General features: G+C 42.1%; 1 protein-coding gene across 3 annotated transcripts in view; it reads right to left on the reverse strand.

The window, feature by feature from the left end:
• Positions 1-27,859, reverse strand: part of Nr3c2 (nuclear receptor subfamily 3 group C member 2) — a 388,454-nt gene that overhangs the window by 162,657 nt on the left and 197,938 nt on the right. For all 3 annotated transcript variants that reach the window (XM_023723691.1, XM_004638681.2, XM_023723692.1), the window contains exon 3: positions 17,954-18,093. In XM_023723691.1, the coding sequence (XP_023579459.1) occupies positions 17,954-18,093 (140 nt within the window). The remainder of the gene's footprint in view (positions 1-17,953; positions 18,094-27,859) is intronic.

A 27,859-nucleotide genomic window follows, 5' to 3' on the forward strand; every position in this document is an offset into this window, starting at 1 on the left:
TCTATCTATCTATCTATCTCTGAGACAAAGTCTCCCTATTGCTGAGTTACCCAAGCAAGGCTCAAACGTATGATCCTCCTGCCTCAGGCCCTCAGAGTACTGAAATCATGTTGCTTTACCTGGCTTTTTCTTCCAGATTTTCTTTAAAATAAATTCATTTTAATAAAATAGTAGTGGGCTAGGAAGGCACTTATTTCAGTTTGGGAAACAGTCTCATGATAAATAGGATCTCCTTAAGCACCACTAATATCCTAATTATGGTTACAAAAAGCAACTCAGAACAAAGTTAATTTTACTTTATTTAACTACCTCACTGATCACTTTTTAAAAGGGTTTCCAGAAGTGGTTTAGTATGCTTCCCAAGTTCTGAGATCTCTTTGCATGGCACCCTCCACCAAAACCCTGAGGAATATCATACTGCTTAAAGACTCATTTATATAATTTTCATTTTAATAAATAGATTCTCACGTAACAGAATTGGTATATTTGCATAGTTCAGGACAGCACTCACAGTGACTTCCCTACTGCCCATTATTGGAGACAATGCAACAGGAAGCAGTTGGAGGTGACGGGAAGCATGAATCCTTTTTCTCCCACCCAGTTGCAATAGAGCGTGTTGGGGACACACGGCAAGCCTTCACCTGTTGATGATGACACCATGCCAGCCAGGTACGACTCTACCACCTTCCTACTAGGGAAAGTGCTGTGTGACCACTGCCACCATTTCTCTCGTGTAAATCTCCTGGTGGTTTCTTTATGATGACACTATGTACATAATGACCATGACAGGTTGTTCTGAGGGACAGATGATGATATGCACAAGCACATGAGAATGCGTCACAGCAAATACTGGCTAATGTGTACCATCAGGGTCAGTCCAGCTAGACACAGAGCCAGCAATTAAAAACTCCTTGGTTTAAAAAGTCATTGACACAAAATCCTTCCTTAGAAACCACTTTTTTGGTGGGGGTACTGAAGATCGAGCCAAGGCCTTAGCACCAAGCCACATCATGACCTCTTCTTGAATTTTTTGAGACATCCAAATCATAGATTGTATGCTGTCTTCTAAACGGTCAGCCTTATGCTTTCAGTTGGCAGGGGTATGCACCCCAGATATTTCTAGGGAAACCAAGGAGACCTTTAAAAATGTGTTTGGACCACATAAATTGAAGGTGATTTAAAATTTATGACCATGAGGTACCGCCTCCCTACACATCCTAACACGCTGAAGGTATAGCTGCTTTTGCAGGTTACAGCAAGGACTCTGAAGTCAGGTCCAGGTTTGAGTGTTAAGTTCTGTCATTTAGGAGCTGTGAGTTCATACCTTGATCACGTAACTCCAAGTGCTTACGGCTGGTAAGAACACACACAAATACAAGCTGGACTGCACGTAGTGAAGTGGAGGTGAGGTTCACTGGTCTACGGAGCGAAGACTACCTAGTCTTTTTATCAACTAGCATCCATTCTCTTCTAAGAAAAGTCCCCCCGCCCACTGCCATTTGAAGCCTGTATGGACAGAATTTTGGTAAACTTTGTTTCAAGTTAGAATTTAAATTAGTCCTTTTAGAAAAATTACAGTTCAGGACATTTGAACTGACCCCAAACCTAACACCATGCACTGTCTCATCTCTAAAATGGGGGTACAGCTTTGAATGTCATCCATCACCCTTCTTTTTTTAGTACAGAGTCTACAGGGTCTCACTACACAGACTGGACTAGTAGTGATCCTCCTGTTTTCAGTCTCCCAGGCACTGGGGTTACAGGAGTGCACCACCATGCCCAGTCTCAGTCACCGGCTCAGCATGCCTTGGGGGCAGAGCCGGCATGGCATATAGTGATGGGGATTGAACCCAGGTCCCTGTGCGTAAGCAGGCACTTTACTCCCCTGAGCTATCTGGCCGGCCCTCATCACCCTTCTGGATTAATAAAACAGAACAAGTGGAACATGTGGAAAGCTGCTTGTCCTAGGTCTGCACCCAGTTACGATGGACATCTTTTTCTCAGCCAGGGTTCAAATACCCATTTTTATATTTAGTACACATGGGGGTGGGCTGGGGGTGTTTGAATGTGATGCATGAAACTATTATTCTGATACTTCATATACCATCCTATTACACACCCACTTAGAGAACTTTCCATTATGCGTGCTGTATGTCCAGTTTGCCAGGTCATAAGAATGCTGTGAGTAGTCAGCACTTATTAAATATCTGTCATGTGTGTAAGGACCCTACACACGTTATCTCCCATCATTGAAGGATGTAATAAGCTACGTGTTGCCCAACCTTCATCTCATAGAGAGAGACAACCTCAGGCAGAGGCTGGGTATGCTGCTCCAGGCCAGCTGGTTGCTTGTCAGACGGCGGACTAAAAGAAGAAAGCTTGAATATGGAAAAGACCTGACCATAATTCCTAGCTTTGTATATTCTATGTGCCTGTGGACAAACTGCTTAATTTCTCTAATTAATTTCCTCATTGAAAATTCAGATAATGACTAGCTCCTAAAGAACTTATGCAGAAATAGACCCGGAGAATATCAACCTCAGGGATCGGCTTGCAGTAGCATTTAATAAACGATAACTTTGATAATACTATAAATGGTGACACTAGAATTTGAGCCTGACGTCCTAAGATTATTACTCTTATTATACCATAGTACATCTAAACTGAATCTGGAAAAAGGTATGATCATCTAAGTCTCAATTAAAATTAAAATTAAAATTAAAGAAAAACACATGTTAAAACCTTTAAACAATTGGAATATTGTTGTTTATGGTGATTTTGTAAGAGGAAATAGAATTATGACCTACTCTGCCTACAGAAGAATTATTTTATAATCTTAGAAGAATCATAAGCAAGAAGGGAATATTTACCTTATGACCTATCTGCATGACGAAAGGTAAATCACTGTCTGAAATTAATTTCCCTTTGGTTTCTTAAGGAGCCATCCAGTAAGAAGGGGCATGTAGGTATGCTATGTTCTAGAAACCTAAGCATAAAAAAGGGTCGAGGCCATGGCCAGATGATTGGGAAGAAAGTGAAAGGGCCTTTTCATAAGCTTTGTGGGGCAATTCTAGTCTTACGAAGACTGCCCCCAGGCCCACAGCTCTTGACGTAATTGTGCTTCCCCGAAAGCATCAATGAATCCAAAGCAGCTAAATGTGTAGAATAACATCATAATGCAATTACCTAAGGGAAAACATTTTCAGGGTGAAAAAATGAAGAAAAAAAAAAGAACTTATCAGCTTTTAACTTTACTCTTAAATGCAGCTCAGTAACTTTTTTTTTTTTTTTTTTTTTTTTTTGGTACTAGGGATTGAACCCAGGACCTTGCACTTGCCAGGCAGGTACTTAAGCTACTGAGCTATCCCCCCTGCCTAGTAAAGATATTTAAGACAAAGTTTTAAGAAACAAATATCCATGAACGCAGCATACCCACACACATATGAAATCCTTGTAATCCAGTTAGCAACTGAGGATTTTCCAAGAACTGAATCAGATTTATGCTAAAGCTTTATTTAATTTTAAAAGTTTAAAGGGAAAAATTCTTCAAAGGGTTACCTAAAATCATCTAATAACTGTATTTCCCCAAAGATCTTATATTTAGTTTCTTTGAGAAACAGCCTTTTTATTAATGTCTATTAACATCTTTTATTACAAGTCCTTTCAATTTAATTTAATGATAGCAAAAAAAAAGAAAGGAATGAAGAAGGAAAGGAAAAAAACCACATTTTTTTTTACATTTGCACTGTATCTTACAGTAAAGGCAAAATAGAAATCTCATTTTAGTTTTCTCTATAAATGAAGAAACACTGTTAAGTTATATTTCTGATGTGTTCCCTCAGTAAAAATAGTATAACTTGTTTGATTTTTTTGAGTAATTTCTAAATGCAGCAATTTTCCAGTTTATTTTACAGAGAAGTTTTTCCTCCTAAAATAATGTCTTTTTTATTCACATCTCTTCTCCATGGGTCACTACTATAAATTACAACTTAGTCTGATAAAGAAAATAACTATTATTATCTGCAAACTCCAATTTTCTGCCTAGTGAATTGAGTTCTACTGTGAGAAATAACGTGAAAAGGAACTCTTTCCCGCTTCCATTTGAGTTTGCATGATTTGTATCGCTTTGCTGAAAAGAAGCAAAGTTAATTCTGAAGGCTTCCTACGACTATTCCGTTTCTACGGGTAATTCTCAAAATACAGCAGATGGTTTTGAAAAATGCACACTGCTGAGAACAGAGGCTGGGTGATCCCGAGGCCCTCCTCTCTGAGGGCTAAGGGGAATGGTCACCCAGCACGCCCACTGCCTCATCCATAGCAAGCCCCCAACAGACACTGAATGGAAGGGACGCACCCTGCTTCCCCCATGTGCCACAGGGCGGGCGTTGGGGTTGCCGCTCCTTCCATCTCCGGGGACTGCTCCATCTCCCACTGGCTCCAGCTCTGCTTGGTACCACCCCCTTCAGTGTGTCTTGCCAGCACCTGCTCCTGGCTTGTTTTGCTATGTTCTGAAGCTGGCTTTTTATTACTCAGGGCCAAATGACCCTTAGTCACTAGTACAGCCCTATTCTCCGAGATGCTGGTTCAGTCAGGCAACGGTCAGCTATTCCAGTGTCTGAGATGCAACAAAATATACTGAGTTTTCCCTGTAAGCAATTATAGCACCTGAAGCTTTTCAAATAAACCCTCATCAGATGTATCTGAAGTAGATTTCCAAAACTGAAAGGAAAGGTTGTTTGAAGGATGTCTTTGATCTAATATCATTCAGTGATGGCATGTCTAGAAAGCCTTCCACTGTTCTTCTTTTTAAAAAGTGCTTTTTATTTAAGAGTCCTATTTAATGGTTATTAATACTCTTCCTCCTTATTTAACATGATGTCAGCTCACATTGTGTCGTAAGAAGCAGCGCAAAACAATGAGCAGCTATATCATCTGGCAATATCGAGTGACGGAGCCTGGTTACTGAGAAAGTGCTGAAGCCTAAGTCAAATTAAAAAAAAAAAATCAACACAGACTAATTCTGCACTGGTTTTCCAATTAAGTTGTTCAACAAGAGCGGGAGGGCAGAGAATGCCATGTGTTTTAGAAATCTTTATAGTTAATTAGAGATAAAAAAAGGAAGTAAGCTGTTGCGATTCTCCAAATTGTTTAAATCTAGAAAAAGCACTAAAATTATCTTGAGTTCTCTATAAATTTTGTATTTTTCTTCCTTCCATCCAAATATCATTATGCACATGAAGTAGCTGCTGTTTAAATAATCCATGGTTTATTGTGAACCAATGTATAATGATTACATTCTAAAGGGAAAGAAAATGTTCTGGGAGGTTTATTAAGCAATTCTTTGTTGTTCTGAATACGGTCTGTACATATGCTTATTTTTATCTAACACTGAGATGGGTGGGAAAAAGAATTTTAAAATTTATTTTATTTACAGGAGAGGAAAAAGACGTTACATGCGCTGTCTCAGAGTGGGCAATGCCACTCTGCATACTCCCCAAGAAAATAATATTGAAATCTGTGCTGGCCATGATTACATCTCTCTGGAGCACTGGAAGGATTCACGTGGTTTGGAAATAAAATAGTAGCCTAGGAAATGGCTTCTGTGAGGGTCTGGTGTGAGTCTCCCATTCAAGTTTTGCTTTGCCTTTCTGACGTGGAGAGAAAAAATAGAACGAGAAAAAAAATCAAGAGGAAAAAAGGAAGTATTGGCTCCACCTTTCTTTTTTCCCCCAAATTTAATAGTTTCATGCCATGAAATGAACAAAAAAATTACTGAAGTCTATACTTTATCTGTGATGCAGCACAAAATTAAAAATCTATGAAATTTCTAAACACCTCCCACCACCTGCTCCTCAGCTCATTTGCTATCAGTGGCCGATCTTGGTGAGCTATCGATACTTGCTGATAAGAGATGGTGCCTTTCTAGATTTGCATTATTTGATCTTTTTGCATCACTTCCTGTTCTTAATGGTAGAAAAGTAAAATAAATCATTTTCATAAAGGCATGTTATATTTCACGTGTCAGAGATTTAATGGCACTGAAGACTGCATGAGAAATATGAAAAGACTTCTTAGAGGTATAAGCCCATAGGTTTTATTTCTGAAAGAAGAAAATAAACTCCTCTCTCCTGCTTTAACAGTCTTTACGATGCAAGGAACAGCAGCAGTTCGCTGTTCATTAGCGACAGAGCACATACAGGAAAGTGGCCCTCCTACATGTTATATAGCCCAAAAGCATTTTCAAAAAGAGTTTCAAGTAACATTTACCTGTGGGCAAAGTGAAAATCACTATATTGCTTTGTGACAGTTATGTGCTTCATTCTTTGACATTAATCTGTTCTTTTTCTGAAGTAGATGCGGCCTTCAGCACTAGTGGAGAACCTACGGCACACATGCTGCAGCGGGCCGCCTGTTATCACCGAAAGATCCAGAAGGTTTACCATCACTGGCCTATCGTACCGGAAAAGCGAGGTGGAGACACTTGGAGAGGGGGACGAGAAGGCAAAGACTCATGCAGATGGGTTTAAGATAATCACAGGTGGTTCTGAAGACTTTTTTTTTAAAATATAAAATTAAAATTTTTCTGCCCACTCTTTAGCCTCAGAAAGCAATCACTGAGAGACTGGGTGAGGTAGGCAAAGCTCTGGGAAAAATGTGTATAGTTTATATGTGTCTGCTGATCTCTAAAATATTAATCTTTCAGCCTCTCTCCTACCTAAGAAGAGATAGCGAGTAGAGATACCAAGAAATTAAAACAAAATAAATATTACACAGGATGTAGAATTTAAGTAGAAAAGATTACCTGATGAATTAGAGTCTTGCACAACTGGCTTTTTTTTTTTCCAGTACTGGGGATTGAACTCAGGCCCTTGTGCTTTCCAGGCAAGTGCTTATTCTACTGAGCTATCTCCCCAGCTCCAAGACTGGTGTTTTTGTTTGCTGCAGAATTCTCCAGCCTTTCCAATCACGAGCAGCCTCATGCTATGGTTCCCTTTAGGGTCACAGCTGCGGAGGCTGTCGCATGGTATCTGTACTCTCAGAAACAACAGCCAGGCAGTTTCCTCTGGTGGTCTCTGCCCTAGGCAGGCCTGTCCCGTGCCTCTGCAGCTTTCAGATTCACCCATGCCTTGCCATCCATGGCCCCACAGGGCCACAGCCACCGCTGCCATCTGGCTCTCCAAGCCAAGCTTCTGCCAAACTGCCTAACACCGCACTGTGGTTTATTTTAAAACTCCCAAGAAAACATCGCCAGGAAAAGAGGGAACTTTTCCAAGATTTTTGTTTCTCTGCTTTTCCATTCCTCCTTAACCGGACCACTCCATCCCTGTGGAGAAATAATTGCCGTGGCTTTTACAATTTTAAAGCCCACTCCTCTGCACTTCGTTCACATGTCCTTCCCATCTCTGTCAGAGACCTGCCATCAACTAACCCTTCGTGGGGTCCTGCGCTCTCTGCCTCCTCGCTCTACAGCCTGGCCTCCCCTTCCTAAGACCAACTCCTTCTGAGGCCAGACCCTCTTTGCTTTCTACCACCCACAATCCCATCTCGGCTGGCTTCCCCTTCTCTAGGCTGTAGCATTCCACGGACTCTGCCCAGTGCCAGGAGACAGAGGAGCCGAAGCCACTGTGTTGATATTCTATCACAAACAACCTCAGAGAAGATTTACTGTAGTTAGGAGAGGGGCTAGGAATTCTTGGGCCACTCTAGGGCCTGGGCTCCAGGGCCTCTGTGCGGTGTGTACCTCTGTCTCCTGCGCAGGGCCTACTCTTGCTAGCTTGGTCTCCCTGGGGATCCCATCTGGTCAAGAGGATGTCCTCAGACTCGTTCTCCAGCTTTCCACCCACCAGCGTCTCCCGTCCAGGTCTCCTACAGGCCTGCCATCCTTCTCACCCTCCCAGGGCTCTGTTTTGGCATTTGATTACAGCCAACTGAGCAATTTTCATTTTCCGCGTCCAACTGTTCCCAAAGAAATCCAATCACGTAAGTTGCACGACTCTACTTACAGAATGAAAGCAAGAACCAGGAGAGAACTCCATGCCCTGGACTCGTGGGTGCGACTCTGAGCCACGAGGCCTGAGCCAGACATCGAAAGCTCAAGAGACAGCAGCTTTCAGGTTTGCACGGGGAAAATCTTTCTCCTCAGTTCCCCGCACAGATATATCTAATTTTTATCACACGGGAAATGAAACGCAGGAAGAGAAGAACTTTTAAGGTTTAGATTAATTCCAAGTTGTTAAAGAGATACTTCAGGACAGTAAGGGTAATTCTTAAAAAAAAAAAAAAAGATGAAGTTCATTCCTTAAGAAAAAATGATGACTATTTCTTTCCCATTCAGACAAACAGGAATTCAGATTAGAGCTTCTCTTGGAAGGGCTACTACTTAATCACTTAGAGTACAGCAAGATGACTATGGAACTAGGCTCTTCTCAGGCATTCTAAAGCCAGAGCTTTGGCTCTACTTTTTGATGGCTAAGCATAGCTGGAATCTGATGTAATCCCAAGAAGCAAGATTGCATGTATGTCCAGTACCTAGGGCCTGGGTGCCGGAGGTATCTGAGTTCAAATCCCGGCTCCGCCTCCTCCCTCTAACCTTCCGTGTGATCTCCCTCTTCTCGGCCTCAGGGACTCTAATGTGAGGAGGGACGACAACTGAGCTCTTTCACAGGATTACTGGAAGGATGAAAATGAGAACACAGAATAAAGGGCTTGGCATGATGAACTCCACACATTTATTTTTAAAAGTTTAAAAATCAGACCAGTAAGCCTTGCTTAAAAGTCAACTGTATTCTCTGTCACACAATTGCTTTGAGATTTCGGATTCAGAGATAATTCTTTTCTAAATGCACAAAACACGGGTTCAGGAGAGCTGTTAGGAGGACTGGGGGTGTAGCTCAGGGATAGAGCATCACCTCACACATATGCAGTCCTGAGTTGCACTAACACACGCGCATGCGTGCACACACACACACACACACACACACACACACACACACACACACAGGTCTCCTGTTAAGAGGAATCCAGGAAGAAATACTTGCACAGTGTCCAGCACCTGGTAAGTGCTCAATAAATAGTAAGTACTGTCACAGGAGCACTTGGTCAATAGAACAAAACGCTGTTTTCAGTGCTGCTCCTCAAACATAAATCATTTCATGAGTAGCACAGGGGCAGGCACCTTTAAAGTAGCTGAAGACATTTTTATTATAAACAGGCAGTTTCTTAAATAGTTTTAAAAAGAACTTGTAAGTCAGGTGACATCACTGTCTTGGGGTTGGGGTGACTGCTAGAAAGAATGAAGCCTAGTGCGAAGCCCGAGGGGCGGGCAGGCTCCATCCTCCATACCCTGGCACTACTGTGCTTTCTCGCTCTCGTCTTCTCTTTCTCCTGCTTTTTGTTTCATGGATTTTCTTTTTACAATTAAGAATTAAAACAATATATTGTTTATTTTATAGAGAAAAAAAGAGAAGAAAAGTTATTTGCCTCATCAGCCCTAAAGGTTTCTCAAAGAAATGATAATGATTTAAGGAGACGGAAATATTACTTTGATTTCATCCTTAAGTCTTACATACCTGTACTGAGGTGTCACATGGTACCCTATAAATATATACAATGAAAAAATATTTGAGTCAAGTCCAAGCCCAACTGCTTATGGTTCTTAGACTTTGGATAAATTTTCAAATGCTCTGAGCTATAGTTTTTAATCTATATGACTAATAGTAGTTTCCTGGGTGTTTTGAGAATTAAATGGTTAGGACTTAGTATGATTGCTCCTCACAGTAAGCCTTCAGTGGATAATGCCGTATTAGCAGTATTCGATAGTCCTTGCTGTGGTTTAGATCTACAAATCCCTGCCTCCCACGCCTCACTGTGGGAGCTGGGGTGTGGCCGGGGGAGGTGGGACACGGAGGGTGTGGCCGGGGAGCACACTCTAGTCCCAGCTCTGCCCTGCTCTCCCTGGTTCTCCGGCACCAGACTGAGAACTGCCTTCCTCAGACAGCTGTCCTGCCGTAGCTGTGGAGCCAGCAGACCATGGACCGAATGCTTGAAAACCGTGAGGCAAAATAAACCTCTGCTCCTCTACATTATGAGCATCCCTGGGAGGAAAATGGCTAATCTAGCACCATGTTGTAGCCTGCTGTAATATAAACTGGAAAGGCCCCAAGCCATAAATGGCAAGCAGGGACCTTTAGGTCATCTTGTGTTTAGCTCTATAGTAGTTTTAAAAGTATGAATTTGTTAGAAATGTTAGACCTGATGTTTGTCTTTTCGGCTCCCACTCTTTGTATTTTAGGGAAGGGTCTACAGGGTGTTCAGGGTCTTACTACTATATCAGACTCGGAGTGGTCCACCTGTTTACAGCCTCCCAAGAGCTGGGATTCCAGGCACACACCACCACGCCCGGTCTCAACTGCCATCTCAGCATACCCCAGGGGTGGGCCAGCACAGCACACTGGAGATCAAACCCTGGTCCCTGCGTCTGCCTAAGCATGCCCGGGATCGAACCCCTGGCCCCTGCGCCTGCTTGCAGGGGCTTTAGTCCGCTGAGCTATTTGGCCAGCTCTATTGCTACTTCTTGTTGCTTCACTCATTTGCATTATTCCCCTGGTCCATGAAGGTGCTGGAAGTTTGTACTTGTTTTAAATTCCATTTTAATGGGTTGAACTCTATGAGCTCCTTGCATTTATTTCTGGGACGGGAACAGGTGTAAACAAACACATAAATATGGAGAATGCTTTGAAAACTACTTCCTGTGCTTTTGATTTATATTATTCAGATTTGTCACTTAAAGTGCACCTTGATTTAAAATGTTCAGCTACAAGAAGCTCTCTTCATGTAATAGCAATTTACCTTTTTAGCTCACATGTCCCTATGTCACATCATTTTCTAGTAAACTACTTTAGCTATTTCTCACTTATTTTCTACTCCAGAAAAACAAAATGGCAAGGAGCAAGGAGACAGAAACAAGATTATGAATATATATATAAATAAAATCCACCAGCGTGGCTTGTGCACTGGTTAGTGGCTCAAATTCCCTTCACATCAGGTTTGATTTTATTTCCTTGGTAGGTGCCGATTCCATAACAGTAAAAGCATAATGATGAATTTGAAAACAAATCTGAGATTGCACACTGCACAACTAATATCACACGTTCAATAAGGTCCTTAGAATCTGACACGAGGGGGCCGAGGAGATGGCTCAGTAGAATAAGCGCTTGCCTGGCAAGCACAAGGGTCTGAGTTCAATCCCTGGTTCTGCCAAAAAAGAAAAAAAAAAGAAAAGAATCTGACATGAAGTAAGACAGTGTTTGTTGCACACAACTTAGAGGACAGGAAGAGACAAATTATGGGCACACACATGCCATCCACGCAGTGCCCTAGATTGAAGTTCCCTAGGCTTCTCACCTTGGCCCCTCTGTCTCTGTGAATACGCGTTCCTTGGGCAAATGTCTCCTCCATGGGCTATGGTTCCATGATCTTTACTTTCAGTCTTGCCTTTCCCTCAAGCTACAGTGTAACGACACTTCATACCTCAAGTTTTACACACAGGTCACACAACATCGTTTCAGGAGCCGTGTGCTGACTGCCTATCCTCAACTCCTCTCCTCGCAGCCAATTCTAATCTTTCCAGATTCGGTTTGGGGGTCAATTCTTGGAGAAGTCTTCCCTGACCTTTCAGGGTCGCCTGTCACAGTCCCTGTGTTTCCATAGCAACCAAACAAAGAGATATCAACAACCTGGGCAACCACTTCCCATTAATATTAAAAGCTAATGCTTATGTAAAGAGGAAAACAGTGTTTATAAAAATTGTACTTATAACCTGAGTAGGTTATATATCAAAGCTCTTACAGTAAATAATTAGAGTCATGTGAGTTGATTCCTAATTTCTAGTAAGGAAGAATAGAGCCACAACTCAGTTGAAAGCAATCTCCTGAGAAAATCATGAGCTAGGTCTTAGTCTGGTGATTGGGAATCTGAAGGTGTGACAGTACAGACAAAGGCTTTGGGCACATTCCTTTCTTGCAACTGGTGCTTGGAAAGAACAAGAGCCATGTTGCCCTTCACTGAAGACATCTGATAAACAGATGTTAACTTAGTTCCTTGCTCCATCACCGCCTTAATTTAATGTTGGTAGTTACAAGGGGCCTGCTGCATGTGACTGGTCACACGTGCCACCCTTGCTTAGCGCGTGTGCACTAACCTGCAGCTCTCTAATGCCGACACACTTGTCTGTGCACTAACCTGCAGCTCTCTAATGCTGACACACACTTACACCCTTGTCTGTATCCCTTCCCTGACACACACTTACACCCTTGCTCATAATAATTTGGGCTTATGATACCACGAGACATGCTTTGCTCTGGACCCATTCAGTTCAGTCATTGATTTTAAAGAAGTAACAAAAATTAACTCTTTATCAAACAACATTTCCTTAAAAACACTTCTCCCACAGAGTTAAAAAAAAAAACAAACTATAAATTTAATGGTTTTTACCTGAATGCTGAAAACTAACTGTTGAGAAGCTCTGCTGTCCTTCTGTGCTGTGTATTTGGAAAACCTTAAGATTTATTTGCAATTACATCTTCCAGTCAACTTCATTTCAAGAAACAGACTTGTCAGTCCCCTCCTTGGAGGGAAAGAGTGAGGGTGGAAACAGACGTGGAATGATCTGGCAGACTGGACCAAGGTGGTGACTCCTTGACCTAACAGGTCGGCTAACAGAAATATAAATCCAGCTGACTTTATGTAATAATGAACTCTCCTCCTCTTTTACAGACTTATAACTGTTCAGTGATTTGTGGTAGCTGAGTCTTTTAGACGTTGCTCATATACTGTGTATCCAAGAAGGAAATTAGGTTATAAAATAGTATGCTGAATCCAGTCAGCTCTGCTCATTGAAAGATCACCGCGTAAAACTCAAAGATGGGATGAAACAGAGCTTTACATTTGGAAAGAGACTGACAGAGTAAAAACTTAGAAAATACAGAACAGGAGTCAAAAGGCCTGTGTGAAGTCTTGGACCTGTTTCACTGGTCATTTATCAATTTGAGGGAAGTCCACTGACCCTGATTGCTCCTCAGCCACAAAAGCATGGTCATATGCACATTCAAACACTTCATTGATGGCTACTTAATACCCCTAGGCTTGTTTCACTTTCAAGATAGGACCCTGGGGCCTGGGGCTATAGCTCAGTGGCACAAGTGCTTGACTAACAAGTACAAGGTCCTGAGTTCAATTCCCAGTACCACCCCAACCCCTGCCAAATAACAGCAGCAGCAGCAACAACAACAAAAAGAGAAGGCCTTGTTGGCAGCTCTCAATATCAAGTCAGTCTGTGTGACTCCTGAAGGAGGGATTATTCTTAATAGCTACAGAGGCTCATGAGGAGATCGCAAGGGTAGAATATTCCAGCGATCCAGTTGACACTGGAAAGGACTAGGCACTTCCCAAAGCCCCTCTGCTGCCCATGGTCTGTGGCACACTTTTTGAAGCCCACTAGTCCAGAAGAATCTTATCAACTCAAAAGGCATCTCTACAGACAAATAACAACACAGGGAAAGTGAAGAAGCGCTAATGAAGAAAAGTGAAGACTCAGCCATGAAGACCCAGCGAGGCAATGAGTCCTGCTCATCGTCTCTGCACAGACACTGCCAGACACACGTGCTTTCAGACAGTAATAGTGATCCTTATGCTGATGCCACTTTGCAGAGTGCACAATCTGTGTTTGCAGGTACTTTCTCATAGCAATGTTATGGTTGGGCAATACTAGCTTTGCCACTTATAGATAAAAAACTGATAAAGCACCTGCAAGCAGATGCACAGGCTGGGGGTTCAATCCCTGGGCCTGCGGTGCTGGCCCTGCTGCTAGGGCACGCTGAGAGCAATTGAGACTGGGCGTGCTGGCACGTGCTCATAATCCCAGCACTTGGGAGGCTGTAAACAGGCGCATCACTGAGTCCGATCTAGTACGGAGACCCTGAACACCCTGTAGACCCTTCCCTAAAATACAGGGAAAGAAAAAACAAAACGAAAACAAAAACAAAAAACTGAAGCCCAGAAAAGTTGAATAACCTGCTTTAGTCTTCTACCTAGTAAGTATTGCCAGAAATGAACATTAGGTGTTTGGAGTCTAAAGCTAGTCCAGGTTCCATTGCAAGGGATAAATACAGAGTTATTAAAAGTACGTATGCTTCTTGTTCCTTCTTTTTAAGCCAACAGGGTCGAAAAACCTTTAAGGTCTATATGTGATTCAAGTCTTAAAATAGAATTACAACTTTCCATTTGTAAGATATAATAATTAACTGAATAGTACTGACAAGTAAGAAATTCAGGAAGACAGTTTTAAATGTCTTTATGTCAAATGTTGAATAAGAAAAGCAAGCACCTATATTCCTCCCATCAGACGGAGCACACAGAAGAATTTCTAGTACGGCCAGCACTGTGCAAGTCCTGCAGCCTCCGAGCCACACACTCGGGAGCACCAGACCTTCCGCTGTACCTTGGAGGTTCTGTCTGCTCTCTAGTGACCACGCGCAGGTCCTTCCTGGTGCTCTTGGCTCTTTTTAGTAAGAGCTGACTTGTCTTGTTTCAGTTCTTCTACGCCTCTCCTCACTTGGAATTCTCACTCTGGCCATCTCACAAGGCACTTACGGATATCAAAGAAAATCAGAAAACAAACAGCAATACTCATACACAAACACACATAGACAAGGAGGCTACATTACACACACGTGTGCACACATAGTAAGAGTTCCAAGCAGTGTCTTCTTGGTGCTTAATTTCATTATGACCCACTAGGCAGGAGAGACTAACACACAGGATGGAATTTTTACAGACTTGAGACTAAATCAGCAAAACAGGAGACTGAAAGTTATGAGACTGTAGGGTTGGTGTAGGTCTGGAGTCGTAAGATTTGGTTCTAGGTTTAAGTTTGGCCTTATGATTGACAGTAGAGTGTTTTACTGGGTTTGATTCTAAATCTCTCCATCGGGAAAAATGGGATAAAAATTGATACTCGGACTTCATTATTGTGTGAAATGTGTGCTTCAAACTACACAAAATATAAAAAGTAATATATTTTTTTAAGATCTTTTTTTTTGTGTGTGTGTGTGGGGGTCTCATTACACAGCTCAGACTCCTTAACTTTCTGCCTCCCTAGTGCTGGGATTACAGGCGTGTGCTACCATGCCCGCACTCCATCGCTGGATCAGCGTGCCTGGGAGTGGGGCCAGCACAGCATGTAGTGCCAGGGATTGAACCCTGGCCCCTGCTCTTACCTAAGCAAGCACTTAGTCCACAGAGCTATACTGCTTAGTGAGTAAAGGGTGAGAAGGATTTTTTTGGGGGGGAGTGGGCTGTCTCAGGCTGCCTTAAGGGCAGGTCTGGTAAGGCATGGGGAGCTGAGGATTGAACCACGCTCCCCTGAGCCAAAAAATTAATCATGTTTATTCCCAAAGCACTGATACAAATATAGCTTTTTTTTCTCTCATATTTATTCTCTCAGAATACAACAGTAAATAAAAACAAACTACACAAAAATAAAATATAAAATGAACTTCCTTATCTGAAGTTTATACTTTAAATCTACAGTCCTTTTTATGCAGAGGAAAGGTAACAGTCAAATTCTCAAGTAACCAGGGAGCAAGCTATATTAACAAAAGTCTTAACTGACCTTTGCCAAGTTTCACTGTCTACTATTGAGTGGTCAGCTTTCCAACAGAAGAAAAAGATGGACTGATATTGCCGCTTCTCTTCATTTATTTTTACCTGACCTGTAAAAACAATGCTTCTTTCAAGTACTTCAATAGAAATGTAAACAATGCAAACTAAGCCAGCACTTCCCGGAAATTCTTTCCTACAAGCAAGGGTCAGATTACCTAAGGGGTACTGGCCTGAAGCTGACTGGGGGGCGGGGAGGGCGGCTCCTGCTACCACGTGCCCTGTTCCTCTGCATTTGACTCTTACATCTCACGCAACATGCTAACCAATGAGCGAGCCTACGAAGGGGAGTTCTCCTGGAAGATGCAGAGCGGCATAGGAAGGTGCCCTTGGTAACTGTCAGCTATTTGTCATCTCCTGAGCCAATCATGTAATTATGGCAAGAAGGAAGGGATTAAAAACAGAACAAAGTCAATACTGTACAAATAAATGTTTCCCACTTTCTGAAAAGTCATGCTGTGCTAAGAGAACCCACGTTTCCCTGGGGAAACTCTCCTCCCTGATCTCGGTCCAGATCGCTCCGGCTGCCCTACCCCAGCCAGAGCCGGGCCATCCCATGGTGGGCCATCCCGTGGTGTGCCATCCCGTGGTGTGCATCCTCTGCAGTGAGGGCTACACTCTGTCTGAGGAGGTTCTGTCGTGGACTTTGCCAGGAGTTGCTTGGAATAATGGTGGTCTGGTGTCTGGCCGAGTGACACTGGAACATGCATGAGGACCAAGGAGGAATAAAGCCCAACAAAGCAGGAAATGGGACTGTGCTCAAATGACCCCGTATAACCATGCCTCAGCTGGCTGTGGTGGTGCATGGAATCCCAGTGTTCTGGGAGGCTGAGGCGGGAGAGTGACAAGTTTGCACTAAGCCTAGGCAACTTAAGTGACTTAGTAACTAAAGATGAGGATGTAGCTTAGTGTGAGAGTCGTGGGTTCAATTCCTGGAGCTGAGGAAAAAAAAACAAAAAAACAAAAAAACCCTTCACATAAACCACAGCTTTTCCAAGGCGGAGCCCCTGCTGCCGAGTATGTGGACCAATGTATTTTCTTTGGTATTAAAGTCAGTTTCTGTCAAATTACTTGTCAGCTCTAACCAGGATGCCTGATCCTGAGGTAGAATCATTGGAATTTCTCCTAACCAATTCAATGTTTGGGGACAATAAACTGATGAGTGGCATGAATAATGAGTAACCATGTAGCATCAGTTAATGCGAAGTCAGTCCCAGTGGTGAGGAAGTCATTCCCTGGTCAGTGACCTTGCGGTCTCTGACAAAAGGAAAAGAAGTCAAACATTCAATTTTCTGTTGTTTAAATCTCTGAGGTGTTACTCAGAGATTTAAACAACAGAAAAATCCTGAGAAATCAACTTCAGGAGGACCTCACGTGTCACTTTTCAGAGAGCCTAAGAATCACAGACACAACTATAGCTCCACTACCTGCGAAAGTTGTGCACATTCATACACCTCGTATGAATCCATCCAGCCTAAGTCCGCTATCAATCAGTGGCTTGAGGGAAGGAAAAGGTAAAAACAAACAACTGTTTCTACTAAGAAGAATGACTGGCCAGAGCAAAAGCTAGCCTAAGTGTATGTGATAGGGCTTGGGCAGGTGTTTCACGCAAAGATTGCTTGGAAAGCTTCCGCAGAAATAAAGGCAGGACATAAATGAGGGTCTGCAATCTGCTGTTATCAGGTGAAATAGTTCTGTAAAACACAACTTAAGTTACAGATTGGCTCCCGACATTAAAGTTTTAATTACACACATACATACAAAGAGAGAGAGGGAGAGAAGGAGGAAGGGAAATAAAGGGGGAGAGGGAGAGAAAGAGGGAGGGAGGGAGAGAGAGAGGCAGAGAGGGAGACAGGGAGGGGAGGAAAGGAGGGAGAGAGACAGAGACAGAGAAGGCATTAGAGATGATATCTAATAAAAATGCCATTCTAGGTCAGGCAATCACATGTACAATAGCTCAGAATTATTTTTTCTAAGTCACTGAAAAAAAAAAAGGAACAGAAACAACACAAAGTCTTTTTGACTGGTTGATCTCCACTTACAATTGCACCTTGTGCCTATAAATATTGCTCAGTGGAAAATCTCCAGGCAGTAAGGCACTCTGCTTATTCATCACGGATAGATTACATCAAAAATATTTTTGAAGAATTTTCCCACGAGGCTGGAAGGTTAACTGCACGAGTCAATGGCACATGGCGGGAGGGAATGTGCGAGGAACGCCCACACGAACATTTACCTTCCACTGCTCTTTTGAAGAAGACTTTGCAGCTGCCACAGGTCACCACCCCATAGTGACATCCTGAAGCCTCATCCCCACACACCAAACATATTTTGGAAGGTCTTGAGGATCCAGTAGAAACACTTCGTAAGGTAGAGCTGGGGAAAGAAATTAAGATTTAAATAACCACACTGGCATGGCACATTTAATATCTTGTTCAGATCAGCTGAAAATCAGTCAGTAATCACAGATCAAAAATGAATTTGGCATGTCCAGATCACACATTGTGTATGTCAGTAAACGAAGAGAAAGCCTTACCAATGGAGTAATACTATCAACAATGGTGTAGCAAAACCTCTTCTTACGTACTGAAAAAGGAAAATCACATGGTAACACTTCCTTTCCTATTCTTGTTTTTCAGACCCCCCCCAAAAATTCCAAAACAAAACAAAACAAAACAAAAAACATTTTGCACTCTTGGAGGGAGTTGAGAAAAATCTTGACCTAAACCATCGTGGTAGTATTTGCCATCCTCTGGCTGTAAATCAGAGCATTAGGACACCACTTGTCAATGCTCTTCACTCCGACTCAGACTGCAAGTCTCACTTATGTTGGATTTTTTAAAACTCCCCTTCTAACACAACCCACTAAGTAAAAGATTAAGTTCTTGGTTTGATCCAGCGACCCTTCCCCTCCATGCTTTGCATTTTTCCATGCTACCTTACATAGGTATGTTTGATGTGTGTTGTTTTGCTCACTAATTTGAAAAGACACTGACAATACTAAAACAACAAGTCGCATACAGTCAACGTCTCAGGCATCTTTCATGGTACATGGCCAGAAACTGGAAGGCTCTGGGAACTTCTTTTTATGGGCAAAGTAACTAACTGTGTAAGCAATAATCTAGACAAATTCTCCTTAAGGGAACTCTTCCCAAGATATGTTACACATTACTTTGCCAGTTTAAGGCAGGTTAGAAACAGAAGGCTGGAAATTCTAATGAAGAACCACATTTCATAGAAAGTTGAGTTATATACTGGGCAGATAAAGAATTTCTCTTATTTTTTTGTTCATATACTGATAGAATATTTACCTATATTTGCAAGGTATTGAGGAAATGAATGTAAAAACTCCAGCCCCTTTCCTCCAATCAGTGCGGACACAAACACGCATTCTGTAGGGCGGGGTACAATGGCACCACACCATGGGCCCCACCACCCACACTGGGAGGACCCAAGTGTGGGGGCCTGAAAACTTAAGACAGCCGAGCTGAGTTCTGAAGCATGATCAGGTGACAGCCAAAGCGGGAGGTGGTGTGGGGGTCAGAATGCAGCGTGGCTCAGAACACTGGAGACTGGGGACCTCCAGCAAGCTTTTGTCCAGCTCCGTGTGTCACTACTGTCCCCTCATGGTCTGTGCTCCTGTTACTAGGGAATGCTGTAGGCATATGTGGAAACGAAATGCAGGGAAAGGCAGCAGTGCCCCAAATCATTACTGCTGGCATCCACTCTTGTTTTTCAGATTAGTAAAATCATGTATTTACAGTGATTTTAAATGTTGGAACTATCCTCTCACCAAAAATAGCCGGAGGAACAAACTACTCAGCTGCTCCGAGTACTGTGCTGTGACTGCCCTACTAGAAAATGACTTCTTAAATCAAGAAATGAAACAACAATCTCCAAAGTTGTTTCTCCTCCTGAGAAAAGTGCTCTTTATTATTTTTATTAGTGTCTCTGGACTTCTTTATAGCATTCAAAACATTCCATTTCAGCACCAGTGACTTCTTCAGCATATTAGCCAGTAAAACTCAATCCACATTCGGGCTGACTCATGGTACACTTCAGAGAGGAGTCACAATTTTGTAAATATTTAGAATGTAATGCAAAATCGGCATTAACATGTAACTGCATTCTCATAATGACAAGTATATGTGCGGTTTTTACTCAACATTTTTGTGCACCTTGGCGTTGGTCCCTAAACTTAGCTTCTTAGCAAGAGCTCTTTGGCTGCTCAGCTTCAATCTTGGGAACTCTGGTCACTATTAATCCAAACCTACTTTTTGGGTGACCTCATCTACTATCTTGGCTTTAAAACCGTCAATATGCTAGAGCCTTCACAATGTTTACCTCCAATCCAGACACTTTCCTAGAACCAACACTGATATATACATAACTGCCCACCTACCACCCCCATTGGGGTGGTCCGACATATACTGTGGAGTCATTCTGTCTAAAACTATGATGATCTTTTTCTTCTCTCAGATCCTGGCCCACTCCCCTCCTCTTGTCTGTCTGTCTCTCTCAGTCTCTATCTCTATGTATCTCTTTGTCTCTCAGTATCTCTGTCTCTCCCTGTCCCTCCCTCCTCCTCTGTCTCTGACTCTATCCCTTTCTCTGTGTGTCTGCCTCTGTCCCTTCCTCCCTCCTTACCTCCCCATTCCTCTCTCTCTTCCTCCCTCCCTCCTCCCGCTCTTTCTCTCCTTTCTAGCCACCACCATGGGCCAGAAGGACCATGAACTGCAACCTCTGCAACTACTAGCCCAAATTAACCATTTCCTCCTTCAAGGCGATTTTCCCAGATAGGTAGCCACAGCTGATGGACACTAACTCAGCACCCAATAAACACCTGAGAAAATGAGGGAATCAGATAACCAGCATCTTCTCAAGAATTACTACAACCCCACCTTACCAATTCTGACATTTTTGCAGTTGTGTAAAGGAGTACAATTCATTTTTAAGCATCTGGAGAGTGACAAACATGTGGCTGAATAAAATTGAGAAGTCAAAAAGAAAATTGACATTAAAAAGATGCACTGGGGGCCGGAGAGATGGCTCAATAGAATAAGCGCTTGCCTGGCAAGCGCAAGGGCCTGAGTTCAACCCCCGGTGCCGCAAAAAAAAAAAAAAAAAAAAAAAAAAAAAAAATGCATTGTGAAGCCTCAGTTAGAATAATAAATCTGTTAACTTTCCAAATTGAAGGAAACATTAATTCTTCCCTTGTGTTTACCAAGCTCTTTCAGCAACAAAACCGCACGCTTGCCTCTATGTGCCTTTCAGTTTTCTACTGTTTTACAATGTCTCCTCCATTTCCCGGGCTCTTCTGCACCTCGGGGTTCTACCTTCAGCCATGTTTTTGTCACTCCTACCCTCTCTCCCTCAATGATGTCTTGCCCTATCTCAGTTTCTAATGGCTGTCTTGCAAATGACTTTCCAAATCTCTATAACTGCTCCTCTACCCTCCTCCCCTTCTTCCAATTTTATGTTACCTTCTCTTATACATAACTTTGATTCTCCACTCTCTCAACTTCTTAAATATACCATGTTCAAAACTGCATTTACTTTCTTCCAGATTTCAATGTTCTGGACATTTCAATCCTCCAGCGAGCATTAGTCTGCTAACTACCCAGACTCACCTCTGTACAATTGTCCTTGTATTGAAATGCATTCATCACCCAGCAGATCCCTGAGATCATGCACCGTACTACGCTAGGAACTACATACTACTATCTAGGTACTACACTTTCTCCCACACGCCCCACAGTGTTGCCACAGTTCACTGGAGTTAATCCACCATCTGATGTTTTATGTCCTTTGCACCACTACTCTGGTGTTTGGGGGCCACTACAAGGATTATCTGAACACAAGCACTGAGTTACTATGACAGTCAATCGCTGAGATGGCTACTGACAAATAGTTGGGTACTGTAGACAGTGTGGATACGTAGGACAAATGAGTGCACATAACCCAGGAAGCACAATCCTATTCTATTAGAACAGTACGCAATTTAAATCTCAGTGTTATTCTTGGAAATCTCCATTCAGTACTTTCAGATCACAGCTAATTGCAACCATGGCAAGCAAGAGTGCACGCAAGCAGATGCTCCTGTACTCTTCAGGTATTCAACTAATCAGTTGCCAAGTACTGTTTGCTTCAGCTTTGCCAATTCACATGACTTCTCTGCACCCTCCAAGACTGGTAATCTTGGTTCAAGAACTGGTACTTCATAAAGGTCCTCACATATCTCTGGCTTCTCTTCCCTGTAATTCTTTCTTTAGTGACTGACAAATTCCATGGTGACTATTGACTGTATTGCTTTCATGCTCAGAGAAGTAGTTGTCTATACCGAGTACCCTCTCCCTTCCTCTCAGTCACCTTCTCTGCCAAGGTCTTCCCCTAATGTCTGCCCTTACATCTAGCATGTGTCAACATTCCTGTCTAAGCATCTGGTCAACCACTTTTTACACAACTGGGCATTTTCTCTCCCCTCTCCCACTTATGGAGAAGGTGCCCATCTTTAAAGGCTCCATTGTCTTCCTAGCAAGCCTTTCTTCCTTCTCTTAAACTCCTCCGCATTTTGTGAGGCTGTCTTCCACAAACATCAATTCTGACCTTGCGTTAGTGACTTGTGTGCATACCCTAAACCCTTAAGGGCAAAAAGCATTATCCCTGTGCTTCCACCGCCATTAGCCACGTGCTGGTACTGCTTACTGAGTGAATGAAGATGCACTCATGGTCTCAATAGAGTAGAACACGAATTCACACAGGATGATTTTACAGAAGGTACATTAACGGGGTCAAGGTTATAAGTTCAATTGCCACACAGTTCATTGAGCTTTGCACAGAGGGGAAAAAAACCCAGGGACACAGACTACTCTCAAAAGCTCAGCCAGCTGTCTCACAAACATATGCACAGAAAAACAAAAGGCAGCTCCACAGTGTGAGTAGGTCTGGGAAACGCTAGTCTGCAATAAATGATACCTTGTCCTGTTCCTTGGAAACTGCAAGATGGCATGTGCTTGGGAGGTGATACACACACGGTTTCTATAAGGGAGGGAAGGAAGGTGTGGGCGGGCGGAGAGCACATCCAGTGGCCTGTATGTCACAATCTATCTCTCAAGGATCCTCAATTTGCTAAGCTTCTATATGGGCTCTGAGGCCCACGCTGTACTACCAACCATGCAGAGGTCAAAAGCAGGAAAACAGGCCTGGGTTCTAGCTCTAGCTCCTTCACGACTCATGAAACCTTAGCCAAATTCACTTTGCTGAGGCATAAAAGAGGCTGAAATGATGATGCGAAGACTCCAAGACAGCAAGTTAAGAAACAGCTGTGAGAGCTAAGTGGGACAGTCCATTGGGATCCAGTTTAATCCAAACTGAATTTCTGGTTCTAATTAAAGATGGTATGTTACAGCGTGGTGTGGGGTAATTCAACTAATCAGAAATCTCCATTCAATTCTTTCAGATCAAGTAATCCCAGCACTTAGAGAGGCTGAAGCAGGAGGACTGTAAGCTGAAGCCCCACATGAGCCACGGAGGCCCTGCCTCAAAACATGAAAAGGGCTAGGGATGTACTTCAGTGGCAGAGTACCTTTAAGTTTAACCTCCAGGACCTCGGGAAAAAACAAAACAAACAAACAAAAAAAACTCATGTGTATTAAGACACTTAGTAAATAACCATTCCTTGATCTGAATCAAGCAAAAAAAAATTATTTTTCCATATAAGCTAATTGTATGGCATGCAAAATCTTTTCTTGCATTTGTTGGATTGTATCTGTGCCAAGTTTCATTAAAATTTATCTATACATATATTCAATAAAATGACATTCTACCTCTCAAAAACCATTTTAATACTGACAACTTGAAAGCGCTACACAAACTGGTCATTTTTGGACTTGTAAATCAAAGAAGAATTGTTCACAAACAGAACACTTATTAATTAACAAAGGATGTTCTTGGGATTTCATGTCTGTTAGGACATTCTATAGCAAAAAGTGAATGAACATGATATTTCCATTCATAAAGAGAACATCTCTTTCAAGAAAACACAAGTAAACTATAACCATTTTTCAGGGTCAAATATAATAGTTTTAAAGATCTGGGAGAGACTGAGAAAGCCAGGTGTGGCAGCACTCACCTGTAATCTCAGTAGTCAGAGGCATAAAATGGGAGTCCTGAGTTCTAGGCTAGCCTGGACTACGTAGAGAGTTCAAGGCCAGCCTGGACTTCCCAGCAAGCACGTCTGGGGGAAGAGTGATGGTGGTGGGGGGACTGAAGGGATTAACCAGAGGTACATGCCATCTTTTTTGACAGTTGAGAGGGATTATGCTGGTCAGTCAACAAAAACATAGTGCTTTTCCCTAGTAGTGTTGATTGTATAGAGGAGCAATAAGAAACTATTTAAAAATCACTTTCACTGATCAAAAACATTATTGGCTAATGGGAGCATTAAGAATCTGGGCTGGCCAAACAGCTCAGCAGATTAAAGCACCTGCAAGGAGAAGCAGGGGTCGGGGGTGTAATGATATATAAATTAAGACTGGGCGTGGTGGTGAATGCCTGTAATCCCAGCTCTTGGTAGGCTGTAAACAGGTGGATCACTATGAATCCAATATAGTAGTGAGGCCCTAAACACCGTTTCCTAAAATACAAAAAAAAAAAAAAAAAAAAAAAATCTATAATGGACTATGTCATTTCAGGAACTGCCCATAGGTAAAACTACCTTTACTATCTTTACAGTGATTATATAAGAAAACAGTGATTGATCTACTTTCAGTGATCAGAAATTCTTCATATAAAATATGCTATCTCAATTATTAAACCCATTCATTGAACAAACCTACATTTAGATTATCATGTTACCAAATGTAAGTTTCTACCACTGCCCACGACCAGCTAAAGCTTATTTTCCCCATGTTTAATCAATTAATCAAAATGTTGGTAAACATCTTCACCTAGTGATCTCAACTGTGTGGGGTCCATAAATCAATTGTAAATGAAGCTATTTATTGAAAGTCTACTATGGACACCGCTGTCTAGGAACTTAAGAAGAAAGCCCATTTCTTCAGGAAGGAGAGCTGGATGGTAACAGAAGTCAGTCAGTCATTTCAGATAGCGATTAGCACTATGAAGAAAATGACCGAGATTGGGTGGGGAGTTACAACAAGACTCTTTATATAAAGGTGACATCTTTAGGAAGAATGAAATGACAAAGTAACCAGCCACAGGCAATTCCAACAAAGGAGAAGGACGGAGGCAAAGGCTCTGCGAAAGGAATGAACGCAACACTTTCAGAAGCAAAACCCAAGGAAACAGGGTCCAGATGCAGTTCAGTGAGGAGGAAGACGTGATACAAGCGGCAGACAGGAGGTTAGAGAAGGCAACAGGGATGACCCGCGCGGGTGTTTAAGCCTATGACGAAGAAGAAATGTGCTAGTTCAAGGGCTAATGGGAGAAATGGGCACTGGCATGTTTGAAGGGAGGGTAGCAGGGTCTAGTCAGCGTTTACAAATCTTACTGTAGAGGAAGCTTAGTGTGGAGACGGCAACATCTGCAGAGATGACTTGGAGAGTCTCATCAGTGCCAGGTGACTGTAGGACAGTACATATGGGATGACAGATTCTTATTTTTGTAAATAATGTAATGACAAGAGTATTAAATAGTAGCTACCCATAGGAAAACGTAAGAGCCATTTATCTTAGCTAATCGAACCACGCTCTGAAATGGCTTCATCTGTAAAGGAGTAATGACACAGGCTTTATGGAACTGAAGCAGATTAAAGTACTCAATGTATTCAATTATACTCAGAATATACTCTGACATGTATTTAGTGTTAAATTCTACTTATTAATTAGTGCTACCAATGGGTGTATATTTCTTAATAGTGCCTGCCAAAAAGTAGAGTTATGAGTAATTTTACCTGTCTGTATTAAAATTTTCTATACTGCTTTTAATTTGTGTAAGCATGTGTAACAGTGGTAAGAAGTAAAAGAAAAGTTTTTTTTAATTTAACACAGTACTACAGTAGCCATATTGTTAATTAACCATATAGGCAGTATGGTGGGTGAGTATAGACTGGGTATATCCGGTACAAATTCTCCTTGCTCAGCCTAGTATGTTGGCACACGCCTGTAATCCCAGCACTCAAGAGGCTGAGGCAGGAGGATCATTGTGAGTTCGAGGTCAGTCTGGGCTACAAGGTGAGCTCAAAGCCAGCCTGAACTGCATAGTGAGACCCTGTCTCAAAAAGAAAAAAAAAAAATCAAAACAAAGGAAAATCTGGAAAAACAAATTCTCTTGGCTCCCCTGGTATTTTTAGTGTGTGTGGGTTGGGAATAGCTCCACTTCATCAGGAGAATAAATAATCACTGAGATTCAAATACTCTTAAAGTAAAGGACACTAAATCTAAGAAAGAAGGTTTTGGCCAACACTCAATATTTTTAAAAAGTACATTCATAAACATAAATCAGCCTTTAACAACTGGTGCTGAAATTCTTGTTTATGGCCACACATAAAATATGCTTTTAAAAAGCCATCTTTGGTGGCTATTCTCTTTGAATAGTTTACATCTTGAGTCATAATATTTAACCTGAAGCATCTCTGTCTAATTTTTTTATTATTTAGGGAGGCTTTTGGGGGTCATTCTTAATTTTATTTTATGGTGCTATCTGAGGTGATAAATAAGTCATTAATCTTTTGGTGGGTAATTAGTCACCAACCAAGGTTCATCCTCACCATCTACAATTCATAATGTGCTACAGATAAAAACTAAAGAATGAACACACATGGTATGAGTCAAGTGCAGCTGAGGTTGCCTGACACAGAAAGCTCAAGAATCTAAATACCTTAAAAAATAAAGTCTGAACCACAGTGACAACTAGCTGGTCTCCTCTAACGTACTGTTTTGATTCTGTGGAGTGGTGGGCAAAGGGAAGAGGGAGCTGGGCCAGGTAAAATACACAGACATGGACCATGGCAAACCATACTAGAATCCAGGACTTGGTAACCTCACTCTAGAGAAAACAGCCCAAACCAGAGGTGGCTCTAACACCACATGCGATGTCAGAAATCGGACAGGCATGTGGTAGGCAATGACAATGTGGCACAGAACATGAAACAATAATTCCAAAGTTCTACTACATTGAACACAGAGAAAATGCTATCATTTTTAGTATACAGAGTATAGACAATGAGAGAAGACAGGCCTATTGAACTGAGAAGCAATTAATGACCTATGGACACAGCAAGCATGAAAAACATGCTGAATAAGAGAAAAGCTGGAGTGCGACATGCAAGATGGGCTGTCTTCACAGGGCAGGGACTCCAGATTGCATTTGTGGAACAGTAAAACAGTAGACTCAGGGGAAAGAAGACATCTACAGCAAAGATGGAAATCCACAGGAAACCATCATTTCTAAGGAATTATGGAACCAAACTTGTGGATCAAATCTAAAGAAGGAGAAGGAAAAGGAAGAAGGAAGAAGGAGGAAGGAAGAAGGAGAAAGAAGAAAAAGAAAAAGACTGAGGCAACAAGAAAGGTGCAGAATCTTGGAGTCAAAGGGAAGGGAACATCAATGATGGTGTACTCAGCAGCTTTCAGTGAACGCGACCATGAGGACAAGACCCAAGGCTGCTCACTGGGAGGCCATCACGGCCGATACTGCTGGCAATCGTGCTGGTGGTTTTATGCACACATGTAAGATGTGTAGATAAGCTACATCCAAGTGGAATAAAAGCATTCCACATCCTTGCTACTAAAGACTTTCTATATTCAAGGAGGGTATCTTAGTAAGATTATACAGCCAGGCATATGGGGAGTCTAAAATATCTGCTATCAAATCATCCCCAGAAACACTTATTGAGTATGTGTATGTCAATCGCTGGTGGCTCATGTAATGACCAAATAGGTGTACTAAAACCTGTCACGTGTGGTCTACCTCTATAATCACTGGCTTGGTGACCGGCATTTTTATGCACATTTCTAGTTTTCAGAATCTCTTGCAAGAGTCATACACAACTTCATGTGTGAGTTCATACTTGACAAAGGTAATTTAAGGTAATCCTTATTGAATCATTTATGAATGTTTTAAATTACTTTTGAAAATACTGGGCTGGTGAGACAGTTTAGCAGACTAAGCACCTGCTTAG

Source organism: Octodon degus, unplaced genomic scaffold (assembly GCF_000260255.1).
Source record: "Octodon degus isolate 3935 unplaced genomic scaffold, OctDeg1.0 scaffold00101, whole genome shotgun sequence".
Classification (NCBI taxonomy): Eukaryota; Metazoa; Chordata; class Mammalia; order Rodentia; family Octodontidae; genus Octodon; species Octodon degus.